This window comes from Babylonia areolata, chromosome 27, assembly GCF_041734735.1.
Source record: "Babylonia areolata isolate BAREFJ2019XMU chromosome 27, ASM4173473v1, whole genome shotgun sequence".
Classification (NCBI taxonomy): domain Eukaryota; kingdom Metazoa; phylum Mollusca; class Gastropoda; order Neogastropoda; family Buccinidae; genus Babylonia; species Babylonia areolata.
The window spans coordinates 15,306,816-15,320,653 of NC_134902.1; the positions used below are offsets into that span (position 1 = coordinate 15,306,816).

Below are 13,838 nucleotides of genomic sequence, written 5' to 3' on the forward strand. Positions count from 1 at the left end.
TGGTTAGGATACATGGATTTATCTGAATGCAGTGAGAAACTGGAACAGACTTTACATTGATAATTCCCTGTGGACTGCTGGCACAGGGTCTGTAGCTGACAAGCTTAGTGTTGCTCTGTGTGACTCAGGATCAGTAGTATTAGAAGAATGCCACAGAAACAGTGCAGATAATGGAAAAGTAATATATATATATTTATTTATTTATTTAAAGAAGATTTTAATGAAATAACGATATGACAGAAATGACATAGCAACTAGAGTGAAAAATCCAGTTTTTGCTTTTCCCCTTTATGAGAACTGGGGAGTGGGGTTGGAATGGGAGAAACCCAGGCCAGGACTCAAGTGTATATGGGTGCATCTGCATGAGGACTGATTTTTTTCCACTGACCACTGGACCAATTATGATGTGGTTTGATACATCACTGAATGTAACTTGAAAGTAGTTAATCATCAGTATTGACCATGATATTTGTTCAAGATGCCAAGATCAAGAAAAACAGATTTTGAGAAATTATTTGCGTATTTCTGGAGAACAGTTTCACTTCTTAATGATGCCTGACATTTATATATCCTTCTAAAATGTCCTGCAGGCTTATGGACCTTTCTAAGTGAGCTTGACATGAAGTCAGGATCATGGTGGTTTATTTGGGTCTGTATCAGAACAGTGTAAAAGTGATTCTCTCACAATGTTTTTTCTTTGCCAGTGGTGAGGCTCAATGTTTGTACTGGAAATGATTGCCAAATTTTGACCTTCATCTTGATTCAGTTAAACAAAGAGGGGAAACTCACTGTGTGTTCCATGAATATTTGCGTGCACCAACATCCATGAAAAGATAATGCAGACAATGAAATTTCTCCACCAAGAATAAACACACTCGCACGAACCCCACACACACACACTGGCTGTGACTTAAAAAAATGAACCATTTTATTCAACAGTATTTTCAGTAGTATATATATTAAATGTACACCGCTTTTCATGCCAGTAATGTACACTCAACATTGATGTTGTTGTTCTTTACCATATCAACAAAACATACAGGATGGTTCATTAGTTGAATTGGCTAAGTTTAAACATCACTTTTGTTGTTCATAAAGCGTCACAGAGGTTGTTTAAAACTAAATAAGCAAGCAAGCGCATTATCTTTGTGTCTGGCAAGGCTGCATTAGGAACAAGTAAAAAGGGTGAGGCTTTATTCATTGTTAATTTTAAGACTAAAAATGGCAAAACCAATAGAGGACAAAGAAAAAACAATATTGAAGCTGTCATATTTCAGTTCCTGCTTCACATGTTGTCAGTCCAACGATACAGCAATAATGGCACACAGCTACTTCTACAGGTCATAACTATTTCATTCAAAAAATGTCTACAAACAATTAAGACTCTTTTTTGCAGAAAAAAAACACAACGCAACTGACATACAATTCTGAATTATGCATTTCATGCCATGTAACAATGACAAACCTGAATTATGCCAGTGCGTAAGAACAGTATAACATTTTATATTTTGCACGCTGTACTTGAGGATGCACAACTAGCAAAAAATATGAGTTGTTTTCACTTTCCAAATGAAAAAGTTGGCACATTGACTTTTCTTTTTTAAACATTAGGGCCATACAATAAACGTTTTAGGCACTTCAGACATAACCTCATTACCGTTAAGAAGTGTAAGCGGAATAAGATGAGACATATACTTGAAATGTTCTGATGATTCATGGTCTGTAAACCTGACAGATTGTCTAACAAACTGGGTATAACCAAAGCTACAAAAAGAGATGATCAACCTGACTATTGCAAAGAAAGAGAGAGAAATAAGATATGATTAATGACCACCCTGACTATTGCAAAAATATATCAAAATCTGTACAAAATGATATGAAGAAGACAAAGTGTTCTTAGCACCTGGATCAGGACTCGCTTCAGGACAGGTCAAATGAAAGGCATATGAAGGATTTTTGGAAGATGGAACATTTTAAAGCTGAATGTTTCAACAGCTACATTCACAGCAGATGCTTTCACTCCAGTACCAACAACACTTCTGAGGGGGGGTATAGGGAACAGTACTGAAAGCAGTTAAAGGTCTGCAGGAGAGATCAGTTCTATCTGTGCCATGGATATGAGTCCAACTATTGCAGGACACTCACGTAGAATATGTACAGAAATAATTACAACCTATTGCTAGTGTTATTGCCAGAAATGAAGAGTAAGTGTGGTCTTCAAAATAAAATTCAAAGGTGGTTTAACTTTAAGGTCACCAAAACAAGATTTTAAACTTCGCATGTCATGCAAAATCACTTTGAAATGTTAACTTTATTCAAAATATAAAAATGCATAATATTGTACATGCTGATGCTAATTCAGTCATAGGACCAAAAAAAAAAAAACCCCAAAAAACAAAACAGCACAACACTCGGCTGAATGAATTTTGTCTGCTTCAATAATTCATTCAAACAGCCCACTATGACGAGAGCAATTCGAAGTCCTATGAGGCCTGGGGTATGTATATGTCTGGGTAGAGGGCATCTATGAGGGAGCGTGATTATGCAAAATGTATCTTTGTGAGAGTGTGTGCATGCATGTATGCAAGTGTGTGTGTGTGTGCATGCATGTGTAAGTGAGTATATGTGTGGGTGCACACAAGTTCAGTGCACATGGCCCATTTTCCTTCTTATTTTAATTGCTTGCCTTGTATGTGTGTTTCTTTTTATTCTATATTTCATTCATATTTGTTTCAGTTGTAGTTGTTTGATTTTTGTTAACTATTTTGTATTTACTGTTGCAATTGATTGCATGCAGATGAAAATGCTTCCTTCTTCACACATATTGACTGCATGCAGATGAAAGTGCTTCTTTCTTCATACATATATTCACACGCTTAAAATCTCTCATCTTATCTGCACTCATGGATTGTTTTACGAACAACTGCTGACGTCAAAGGAAGGAACAATAACTCTTGAGGCCAGAAAAAAGTTGCTCAATGTGAGACGCAATGGTGCCTAATTCAGTGCTAAAAAAAGTGCCGCTTCAGTAGTGTTTCTTGGGTATCATTGAGTGTCTACTTACATGACCTCAAGGAATGTGACTTAAAAGACTGCTGATAACATAAAGTTTGCACTTGTTACCAACATATACCCCACAAGGATGATCTGACACACTTCAAAGCATTTCTGTATCAGAAAACCATGTGTTTTGGGACATTTAAGGTGGATGGTGTAATATCAAACAGATATTCAAACTGACAGTGAAATATTGATATTCACTGACATTTACAAACATATTCTGATGATTGATAGCATCACTCAGTAAAAAAAAAAAATGTATTCAGAAAAACGACATAAAAAAATTAGTGCTTAGTTTGTCTCCTCTTAGTTTTTATATGTTGAGACACTGTGTGTGTGTGTGTGTGTGTGTGTGCGCATTTGGAAGAAGAAAGAGGTAGATATCTTCACCAATCAAATTTGTTCACAATCAGCTGATTGCTTATATGGTACAAACTAATCACCAGTAGTTTAAAAAATGTTGCTTTTGATCAGTTTTCTAAACTGACCACTTGTACAAAATGCAATGGGAGGGCATGTTCACTTTCCTGTTTTAATCTTTTGTTGGTGTTGTTTTCATTTCACTTTAAACTTATGCCAACACAAATGCAGCAAATGAATGACAGGACTTTCTTATACATTGTGAAAAACCACGTCAGTTCTTCCTGTTTTAATACTTCGTTGGAAAAGATGAACACAGCTTATTAAGGAATAACAACTGTAATGGAAAAGAAGAACATTCCATACATGCAAACAACAGTGGATTCATTTCATGTTTATAGACACAAACAGTGAAACTGTTACATACACAGGTCAGTCTACAGGGTACCTAACAAACTGTACATAATGCTATAGCTAGGCTAACTTATCAACGATATGATTACTTGTTGTTTAATACTGATATTTGTCCATTAAATGATCTCTGATGGCAGTAAGTGACGTTGGAAAAGTGTGCTGCTTACACTTATGGCATTTATTTCATTTAGTACTGTATGTATCAAGAGAGAGACAGCCCATCAGTTTGATAATTACTGAGTCTGTTCTTTTTTTTCTTTTTTTTTTAAAGAAAAAAAGAGTGCTGGCTATGTCTCTGGCATTATCATTTATGAACATCATTACTATTATTACTACTATTATTGTCGTTATCCAAAATTAATCTGAAAAATAAACAAGGAAATTCTGATAGACGATTAAAAGAAAAAAGAAAAAAAGAAATACCGCTCAATACTTTTCAACACTGAAAACAATTTCTCTCAGTAAGCAAAAGTAATTATCAAATGGTTTTAACACAACCTAAAGCACAAAGAAATGTTAACATTCTTGGAATGGTCTCTTGCACAGTTGGGCGTAAATTCCAACTTGTGTGAAGTTATTAAATAAACTCAACTTCTTTAACTTTGAAAGTGTAGTCATGAAAACAGAGTTATGATTATCCATCACAACATATCACACAGGCACATTTACGACATTCTGGGTAACATAATGCCAAGAAGAGGCACATCTACACAAGCCTGGGTTACATGTACAAGCATAAAAACTAACTCACGCAAACATGAAGAATGATCTTCAAATAACATTTACTTTAAAAACATAGAAACAAAGTATGAATGAATCCCACAGAGAACGAATGACCCATGTGCATGCAGTAGTATTACTTCCCTTCACATGACCAACATCAGTCTGCTGATGACATGTCATGAATAATGCATGCTGAGTATTTCTATTTTCATGTTTCCATGCACATCTCACTAGGGCTGTGGGATCTTAAAAGCGCAAATCTAACCTGCAAGTGTAAATATAAAGTACAGGATTCAGGCATCAACAGAGGTGCATTTCTGACACACTAATTAGGTGAGGTTCTCCCGAGACATATAGGAAAAGTGCGTTTCTTTTTTTCCACCCTGCGGCAAGAGTGGCCAGGTTCTCACAAGTCAAGGCAAGGTCGCCTTCAGAGCAATTTTGCTGCATGGTAAGGATAAAATCTCCTTACTGCCTCGCATTAATTTCTTTGCACATGTGGTCCTCGCCCTCACCACTAGCATGCGAGCATGCTCACTAACAGGAAGCACATCTCCGGTCTGCACATTATCTCTTGATTCAGGAGATAGGAGTTTAAAATCCCCTTTGTTCACTCTCTAGGCTCTGCCAGGATTCGAACCCCTTCAAGTGAAAAACTGATGCTGGAACCACTTGGCTATCATGCCAATCAACTATGATACACGTCAACCAAACAACAGTCCATTGTAACCCAAAGCTTTTGTATCATTTGGCTCTCATTTGTTAAAAAAAACAAGGAAAGTGGAAAATAAAATAAAAATTGAAAAGAAAAACAGAAGGAAAATTTTAAAAAGTTAATCATTCTAATGTTTTACTCCCTTCTGAAAAAGAAATTTAATGTGGAAAAATAAAGAAAGCTAATAATATGAGCAAAGTCACACTGAAGTTCTTAGAACAGATTCAATAACACAGTAACTGAGTGCATAGAATTAGAAAGAACCAGTGCATCTGCATTTTCACTGAAGATGGATAATTGAGCAAAACTGTATTTTAAAAAAAAAAAAAAAAAAAAAAAAAAAAAAGTCATCTTTACACATATGTACTTCCAACAGCCCATTTCTCCATTGGTACCCACATACAAACTGCCTTTGATTAAATGGTCAACATGGTACGTTCACACTCCAATGCACGCAGAAAACAACATTTTCTCCAAATATTTCACACAGACAAATCTTGCAAGCTTTAAAACTGTGACACCAAAAACATGTCGGATTGATTCATCTCATAAATTTGATCATCTTCTCACCCACCCTCGCGTTAAATTCATCTCATTTGATCATCTTCTCACCCACTTACCCACCCCCACCCCTGCTCTCCAATCTAACTTCTTCCCACTGCCCTCCATCAAGTCTCCCGCCCATCCCTTGACACATCTTTACCAAATGATTCATCTCCTGGGATGATGTGTTTGTGCAGGTATTCTTCCTGAGAACAACTGCAAACATTATTCCCTTCTTTATTGAAATGAGTTCTGAATCAAACTAAAATGTGAATTTACAAAGAACTTGATGTTACCAAATCATTTTATGTATAAAATGTAATGATGGAAGCTATCCTCTAAAAAGAGAAAATGAATGTAGCAGCTTCAGTAACAAATTCAGTATACAATTCAGTTGTCACTATTTAACGTAAACAAACGAAAAAAAATTGCAGCGGCAAGTGTTCAGTGGCGTGGCTCGCAGCTTCTGAGGTCAGAGAAAGTAAGTCACCAGGATTTCTTAGCAACCACAACACATGCTATCAAAAATATGTACGTTCAAACAAATCCCTTTGGAATACAAAAAGGAACATAAAAAAATATATAAAAAAATGCAGAAAATTTACTTGCCTCAAAATTATCACTGATATGAATGGAGGTGCACTGTGATGTTGTTCACAAGAGAAATAACTATTTGTCAATGTTTGTGCCATTCAGTTTTTGTTGATAAGGAAACACCTCATTTCGCATGGCATGCATCACATTCACACCACATATGCACTCAATTCTGTCATGTGCGTTGTGCGAATGTACTTGCACTCCCGCACCAAACAGCCATTAGAATTTAGTGTCCTTGTTCTCCACACCCTGATCGGGCAGATCTGATGACATACTTAAAACTGCTTTGCTTCGAACAAGAACATACCCAACACTTTTCATTCAACGCTTACAATATTTATAGCCTTTTAAGGCCAACAGGGCAGTGAGTTCATATCCGCTGTGTCTAGGGCTTGGTACAGGAAGGTAGGGCCCAATCCTCTCTTTCTGCTGTTCTAGCCTTCCCCATCCAAAGTCGGGTACCCATTCACACCTGGGTGGAGTGAGGAAAATCTGGAGTAAAGTGCCTTTCCTCCAAGGACACAATATCATGCTGAAATGGAGCTCAAACACCAATCACTGGTGAACACTGGATCAAAAGTCCAACGCATAACCGACTCTGCCACAGCGTCTCCGTTAACTGCTGTAGATGGAACAAAACACTTTCCGTTTCTCTTCCATAATGATAACCATGACATGCACATATTCATGTGACGATACCACAACACGATAACATTATATTTTTAGTAACAAACCAAACTACATGTCAGAGAAAAAGAGCAGACTGGTAGTTGGAAAACAATTAGTAGGCTACCTGGGACACTGGCACTATGAAATCCCATGTTGGAAACTAGCTAATCAATACAAAAAAAAAACCCAACCAAGATGCTACAAAATATTTCGTTGTCAGAATTAAGCCCAAGCAAATATAATGATTTCATATCTGATTCTGCTTCCTAATAACAAATTAACAAGCAAAGAGAAAAAAAGCAAAAAGTGTTATGGCAGCAGTATCTACTTCATTAACTTGAAGAATACAGGTTAACTGAGGTCTACAGAAGCACACCAAAATCAAGCAACTATAAAACTGTCCTGAGAGACAAAAATGCTTAATAATGCCATTATTCCCATGTTTACAAAGAGTATTTTAGGTACTCCTTTTACAAAATGTAAATCACAGAAAATGACTAAATGGCAATATTGAACTCCTTTTGTGATAAAAGGATTGCACACAAACATTTCTTATGTTGATCAGATTTTTTTTCCCTTTCCTTTATTACTCATGATGACACTTCTCTATGTGGTTCTGCCCTTCCAAACTAAGTTAATAATATCTTCCTGACAGTTTTGTGTAGACTGCTGGCACTGGGACTACAACAGAATGAGTCCAATAATGGTGGAATTTGGGATGAGCAGTTTAACAGTAATGCCACCGATAAGGTGTGAAACAAAGCAGCAATATGAAAAATATTCAGAAAGCCTACAGCGTGTTCAGCATCAACAGACAGGTAGGACCACAAAACAGTTCTAGTTGTATGCTGTAACTAAGGCCTTCCTCAGTTTTCGTCATCAAAACATCATCCAACCTTAAAAATTCAGCATATTGCCCCACTTTTGATGTATACACCAGAGTTTCAACTGAAGAAACAGCAGAAGGCACATGTTAAGAAGAATCAAGACTGTACATCATGTGCGGGCATGTTCTTGTTATCTACATACTTTCAATTACAGTCAACCAGTGTAAGACGTAGCCCATATAACGTGAAACATAAATTGTCATGTTGTTCAACAGTTGTACAAATAAAGGAAATGTTCACCCATGAAACAGATTCCCCTGTCTTAGTGATTTACCCTAAAAGAACTTGTCTGTTGGTCGAAGAACAGTGAACTCACACAACATTTTTCATTGTCACTGTCACTGCAGACAACTGATTACTTAAAAGTTTCTTACGAAACTACGTGAAAATGTCTGGTCACATGCATGCTCTCTGAATGTTATCCAAACTACAATGAACAAATAAAGAACATACCAAACCAAAAAAAATGTAAGTAAATAAATTAACGAGAAAAGGACAAAAATTCAATAACCAATGCTAAGAAAAAAGACACCCCCCCCCCCTCAAAAAAAAAGACAGCAGCACCAAATATCACTCACACTATCACACATCTGAACAATCCCAACATAAAAAAACAACAAAAAAAACAAAAACACCACCCTTGCTTTGCATAAGACGCCACCAACAGCACCAGAACACACATGACCCCATTCTTCGTGATCTAACAGATGGTGAGTATGCGTTACGTTTGCTGCTTGAGGCCCTGATGCGCAGCTTTCTTCTCCTGGAACAGACTGCGGATCATCAGCACCTGAGTCAGGCCCACGGTGATCATGATAAACAGCTGGAAGGCCGAGAAGTTGTTGACCCGGGAGAAGTTAGCTTCGGCCACATTGCGGTCCCGTGCCTCATGCATTTTGATCAGGTTCTGAAGCTGGATGGACTTGTCCAGGTTTTCTTTGGCTCTGTCGATGATGCCCTGAAGAAAAACAAAAAAAGATTGGTCAAAACAGCTCGTGCATTTAGATCAGGTAATACTAACATCAAATTAAGTGTTGGTTGATTCTAAAGAGATGCAGTGGTCAGCTGTCAAACAGACACAGGTATGTGTGGCAGATGACAGCTTTAACCTTTCCCGTACGTCGCCTAAAATTTTGCGCGCCGTACGTCGTGGGTGTGCAGAAACCCATGGTTTCTAAGAAGGAATGACCCCTCGCTGTACGTCGTGGGTGTGCAGGCACCCATGGTTTCTGTGTACGAACTAACCCTTCGCTGTACGTCGTGGGTGTGCAGGCACCCATGGTTTCTGTGTACGAACTAACCCTTTGCTGTACGTCGTGGGTGTGTAGGCACCCATGGTTTCACTGAAGAAATAAGACCTTGCCGTACGTCGTGGGTGCACAGTAACCCACACCTGTCCGTAAAGCAAATTTGACTTTTCTTCAGCAGACTTGCATGCGCAGTTTCCACTTGTGCGTGTAGGCTATTTACTCCAGTGCTTGACCAGGCGCATTGTGAATAAGTTTTGCCCGTGAGAAGAGAGTGTTGTTTTCTCTACTTTGATCAGATTAGGATAAGAATAAAATTTCTATATCAACTATCTTTCTTTTTTTAGCCATAGTCGGGTTTTCTCTACTTTGAACAGATTAGGATAAGAATAAAATTTCTACATCAACTAGATTTTAGATCAATTGATTTCAGACTTACAAAAATATCCAGTTCTTAGAAAGGCACTTTAATTCCAACTAGATAAAAAGCTATCAATCAGTTGCTCCCGATCATTCTCTACAAGAAAAACAGTTCATTCAATATTGTTGAAGATATCTAGTGCAATAAATATTGTTTTCTGAAATTAGTTACAACTTTAGAGTAAAACTTGCCGCAGACTTGAACCGGGATACGATCAACAAAAGACAAGGTCACTCTGACCTCTCTCTGTAGCGAGCCCAAGTGACGTCACGTCGACAACGCGTGGCGCGCAAGCTTTGCATGGGTGCCTCCACACCCACGACGTACGGCGTGCAAGGTTTATTCTTTGGGAGTATGGGTGTCGTCACACCCACGACGTACTGGGACATTAATTGATTAATAACTTCTTTGTTTATGTATAAAAGAAAATAATGTTCAGTGGATATGTAGTAAACTATATTATGGACAAAGTCATGAAATTATGTGGAAGTGGCTTCAATATTACTTGAGTTACAGAGCAAAAACACTTGTCTGGGTGATTTCACACCCACGACGTACGGGAAAGGTTAAATGTAGTGTTTGGCAAATGATTCTGTTTGAATGATTTGGAACAAACAAATATATGCATATATATGTATATGAACTCTAACCTTGAGGTCTTCTACCGTGAAATCCACCATGTCCTTGACTTCTTCCATGTCTATGTTCCAGTCATCATCATCATCATCGTCGCTGTCATCGTCATGCTCAGCAATCAGCTCAAAGAAGACCACCTTGGTGGACATTCGGCTGAAGCTATTATCAAAACATATCTTGTACTCTCCCTCCACATCTGTTTCAAATCTGAAAGAAAAATAACAGAATTTAAATCTCAATATGTTTGTTTATGAAAAAAACAGAAATGTGAGATATATACAGCACCGACAATAATAAAGCACCAAACAGCCAGGTACTCCTTAATCATCATCTCAAGCTTGTTACCAGTGTAACAATGTTAGGTCAGTATGTTGTCCTGCTGCTAGTCAAGATATTCGCTTCAAATTCGGGGCTCCCTCAGATTTCACAGTGTAAAAAATATTCATATATACACATGTACAGATTTATATGAGAATGGTTATCTTCTATCGTAAACATATAAATAAGGTCTACAATTTGTAATGTGAATTTTCCCTTGCTTCAATTCAAGGGACAAAACCAACAGAACTCATGCTTTTCATTGCAGTACATGCTGAGATGTGTACAAAATGTGAAGCACATGAATGGTTAACACTATTTACCTGATCACATTCTCTGTCTTTCGACTTTCCATCTGTAGCACACGACCATCCGGAGCATACACTGCACAATCAATGTCAAGGTCGCCTCCATCTATCACCTTCACAGACAAAACATTCTTATGATGTCTTTATGATCTCATGACATAAATAATAAAATATCCAAAATGTTAAGTAACTTGTATTAAATTTAAAGTGAATAATTTCACTGCATGGTTGATTCTAACCACTGATAAAACAACCACAAAATGAAACAGATGCACTGAAAGAACAGACATGCTCTATATGTAGGTAATGGCTGGCTGAATGTAAAAGTTACATAAGACACACCTGAGTCAGTAAGTGGGATGTAGATGGGAATAGTGTGTATGTGCTTACGAACAGTAACATGTGCTTGAATTTGCTTGTTTACACATATGCCAGGGCTTCGCAATACATCATGCAAGATACAGCTAAAATGAAGAATGTAAACAAACTTCTCAATGGACTTTCACTTCTATCGCTAGAATATTATCTTGGCAGCTGATGGGGTTTTTTGCTGTTGTTTTTTTTTGTTTTGTTTGTTTGTTTGTTTTGTTTTTGGGGGGGGGTTGTTTGTTTTTTGTTGTTGTTTGTTTTGTTTTGTGTTTGTGTGTGTGTGTGTGTGTGTGTGTTTAATTCACCTGGAAAGCTTTTACATTACCAACTCCAACTCCTCTTAGTAACTAATTATTACTCTTTTAGGAGAAGCTGCGTAAATTAAAAAACAACAACAACAAATAGATATATTCATTCAAGAATGGCTTGTGATCTTGAGAAAAAGAAATCCTTTAAAGTTATATTTATTATCTGAAAAAGATAAAATTAAATAAAGTCATATCCATGCCATGCATAAGTACTGTTTCCAAGTTCCAATAACACAGGTAAGATTAGATGTTTTAGTACTTCTAAAGTTCTAGTTCGACCCCTTAATATCACTGTATACTGGTACAACAACTGTGATCAAGACAAAAATGGTCCATTTTGTATCACAAAAGTAGAAATTGAAGTCCATTTTATGCAAAAATGTGTTAATAATAGTTATATACTTGTGTGTTGTATTCTTTATTTACACAATCTCAGACATGTTTTTAAAATAGTTATGCCACCACTCTCTGAACTATGCAGAGCAAAAATAGCTACCACATGCATAATCTGTCTAGATTAGTATGTATATTTTTCATTCCAACAACAGGGGGAAAAAAGAACATAATTAGCCTACTCTTTTACTCGCGTTGCTTCCTCGTGCTACAATTTCATAACTGGTCAGTATATTGCTTATCTAACATCTTTCTCATAAATCATATTATCATACCATGTTGTGGTGTTAATACCATCCTATCTTCAATGGGCTTATATACTTAAATTATATACTGTAATAAAATGATATTTCTGTAATGTAGTACATGGGAAGAGATCTGTGTCTGCTATATTTTGGACTCAGTAGGACATACATTTATAACATATATCAAAATCTAAATAAATGTTTAGTATTGATCCCTGTTGTCTATATTTCCCTTGTGTGTTGCGGCCCAAGGCAGATGTACATTAAAATGCACTGAATTATGATCTCTCTCACACACACACACACACAGTTGACACACACACGAGACACACAATTTGTTTACATCACATGTGAATAGAAGCAAATGTGCGTGTAACACTGACAAAAAATGAGAAAGATTAGAAGAGGTGGGAATCAGCTAACTTGATTTGATCTTTGACAATGACATGGATGATGATTGATTGGCTGATGAGTTTTCACTAGGACTAATGAAAAAGTCAGGAACAATGACTGCTCCCAACAATCCAGCAAATAGGGATCCTCAGAGAATGAGATACCATGCAGACATGCACAAGTAAAGATGCGTCTGCCTCTTCTTCGTGGTTCTTAATGTTGCTTTGCAGTTTATTATTGGACAAGATAGTTTGATTTATAGCATGCACTGTGTGTGTGTGTGTGTGTGTGTGTGCGCACACACGTGTGTGTGTGTGCCCGCACAGGCAAATGTGTCACTGTGTGTTTGTGAGTGTGTATGTGGCGCCAATGTCATGCTGGTCTTTCTTCTTCTTTTTCTTTTTCTCCCTTAACTCTGCAGACAATCACTGGGGCGCTGCACACAAGAACTGTTCACCAGATTCCTCCTGTTCTGACAGTATTGTCTCAAAACTCAAGTCTCTGCAAATGATTTTCCTATCCATTATGCAATGTTGTATGTCCATCCTGTGTGTGTGTGTGTGTGTGTGTGTGTGTGTGTCTTCCCCTCCGTCTCCTTCCCTCAACAGTTCCTTTGACAACTGTTTTACTAGTTTTAGCAAGGCAGTTGGACCTTGTTATGTGGCCATACCAGTGCAGCTTTCTTTTCTCAACTGACGTAAGCAGATGTTCATAAAATCCAATGTACTACTTGATCATTGGTTTAGCGCACTTGATCACTAGTGCTCAACATGACCAACAAAAAGATAATCAACATGAAACTAAAAATCCACTCACTGTTCGCCTGTCAATGCCTTTCTTTTGGAAACAAAAAACCACTGTTCCCCTGTTGAATCAAGAACTATTCTCTTTCTTTTCTTTTTAATTACGAAAAATCCGTTGTTCACCTGCTTTTACTAGGTCAATTGCTGTGGCGAACATACTTCATCACGATGATCATAAGACTGCTTCACTGATGTCAAAGTGATCTGTCATTGCGATGCCTGGACATGCGTTATCAACGACAAAAGGACGGCGATTGTACATACCTGGTATTCAAGTTCTGCTGAAACTTGACTTTTTATCTTTTGCCAAAAGCAGTCTGTGGACCCAGCATTGATTTCAACAGTCAGATCAACTTCAATTGCACTCCCGACTTGAAAAACAAGTAAACTCAACAGGAGAGTAACTCCTACCAACCTATCTGCCTCCAT

The 13,838-nt window shown here is 37.4% G+C and overlaps 1 protein-coding gene across 1 annotated transcript; it reads right to left on the reverse strand.

Annotated features, from left to right (window-relative positions):
• Positions 1–904: 904 nt before the first annotated feature.
• Positions 905–13,838, reverse strand: LOC143301601 (transmembrane emp24 domain-containing protein 1-like). Its single transcript, XM_076615995.1, has 4 exons — positions 13,674–13,838; positions 10,914–11,011; positions 10,287–10,479; positions 905–8,926 (listed from the first exon to the last, which is right to left on the reverse strand). The coding sequence occupies exons 1-4, from the start codon at positions 13,836–13,838 to the stop codon at positions 8,690–8,692; spliced, it is 693 nt and encodes a 230-aa protein (XP_076472110.1). The 3' UTR covers positions 905–8,689.

Excerpts from the sequence above, each read along its gene's own strand:
- LOC143301601 (XM_076615995.1), bottom strand. The coding sequence starts at position 13,838 with ATGGAGGCAGATAGGTTGGTAGGAGTTACTCTCCTGTTGAGTTTACTT. Across the intron at positions 10,480-10,913 it reads AAGACAGAGAATGTGATCAG|ATTTGAAACAGATGTGGAGG; the intron begins GTAAATAGTGTT and ends TTTTTCTTTCAG. Across the intron at positions 8,927-10,286 it reads TCACGGTAGAAGACCTCAAG|GGCATCATCGACAGAGCCAA; the intron begins GTTAGAGTTCAT and ends GTTTTTCTTCAG.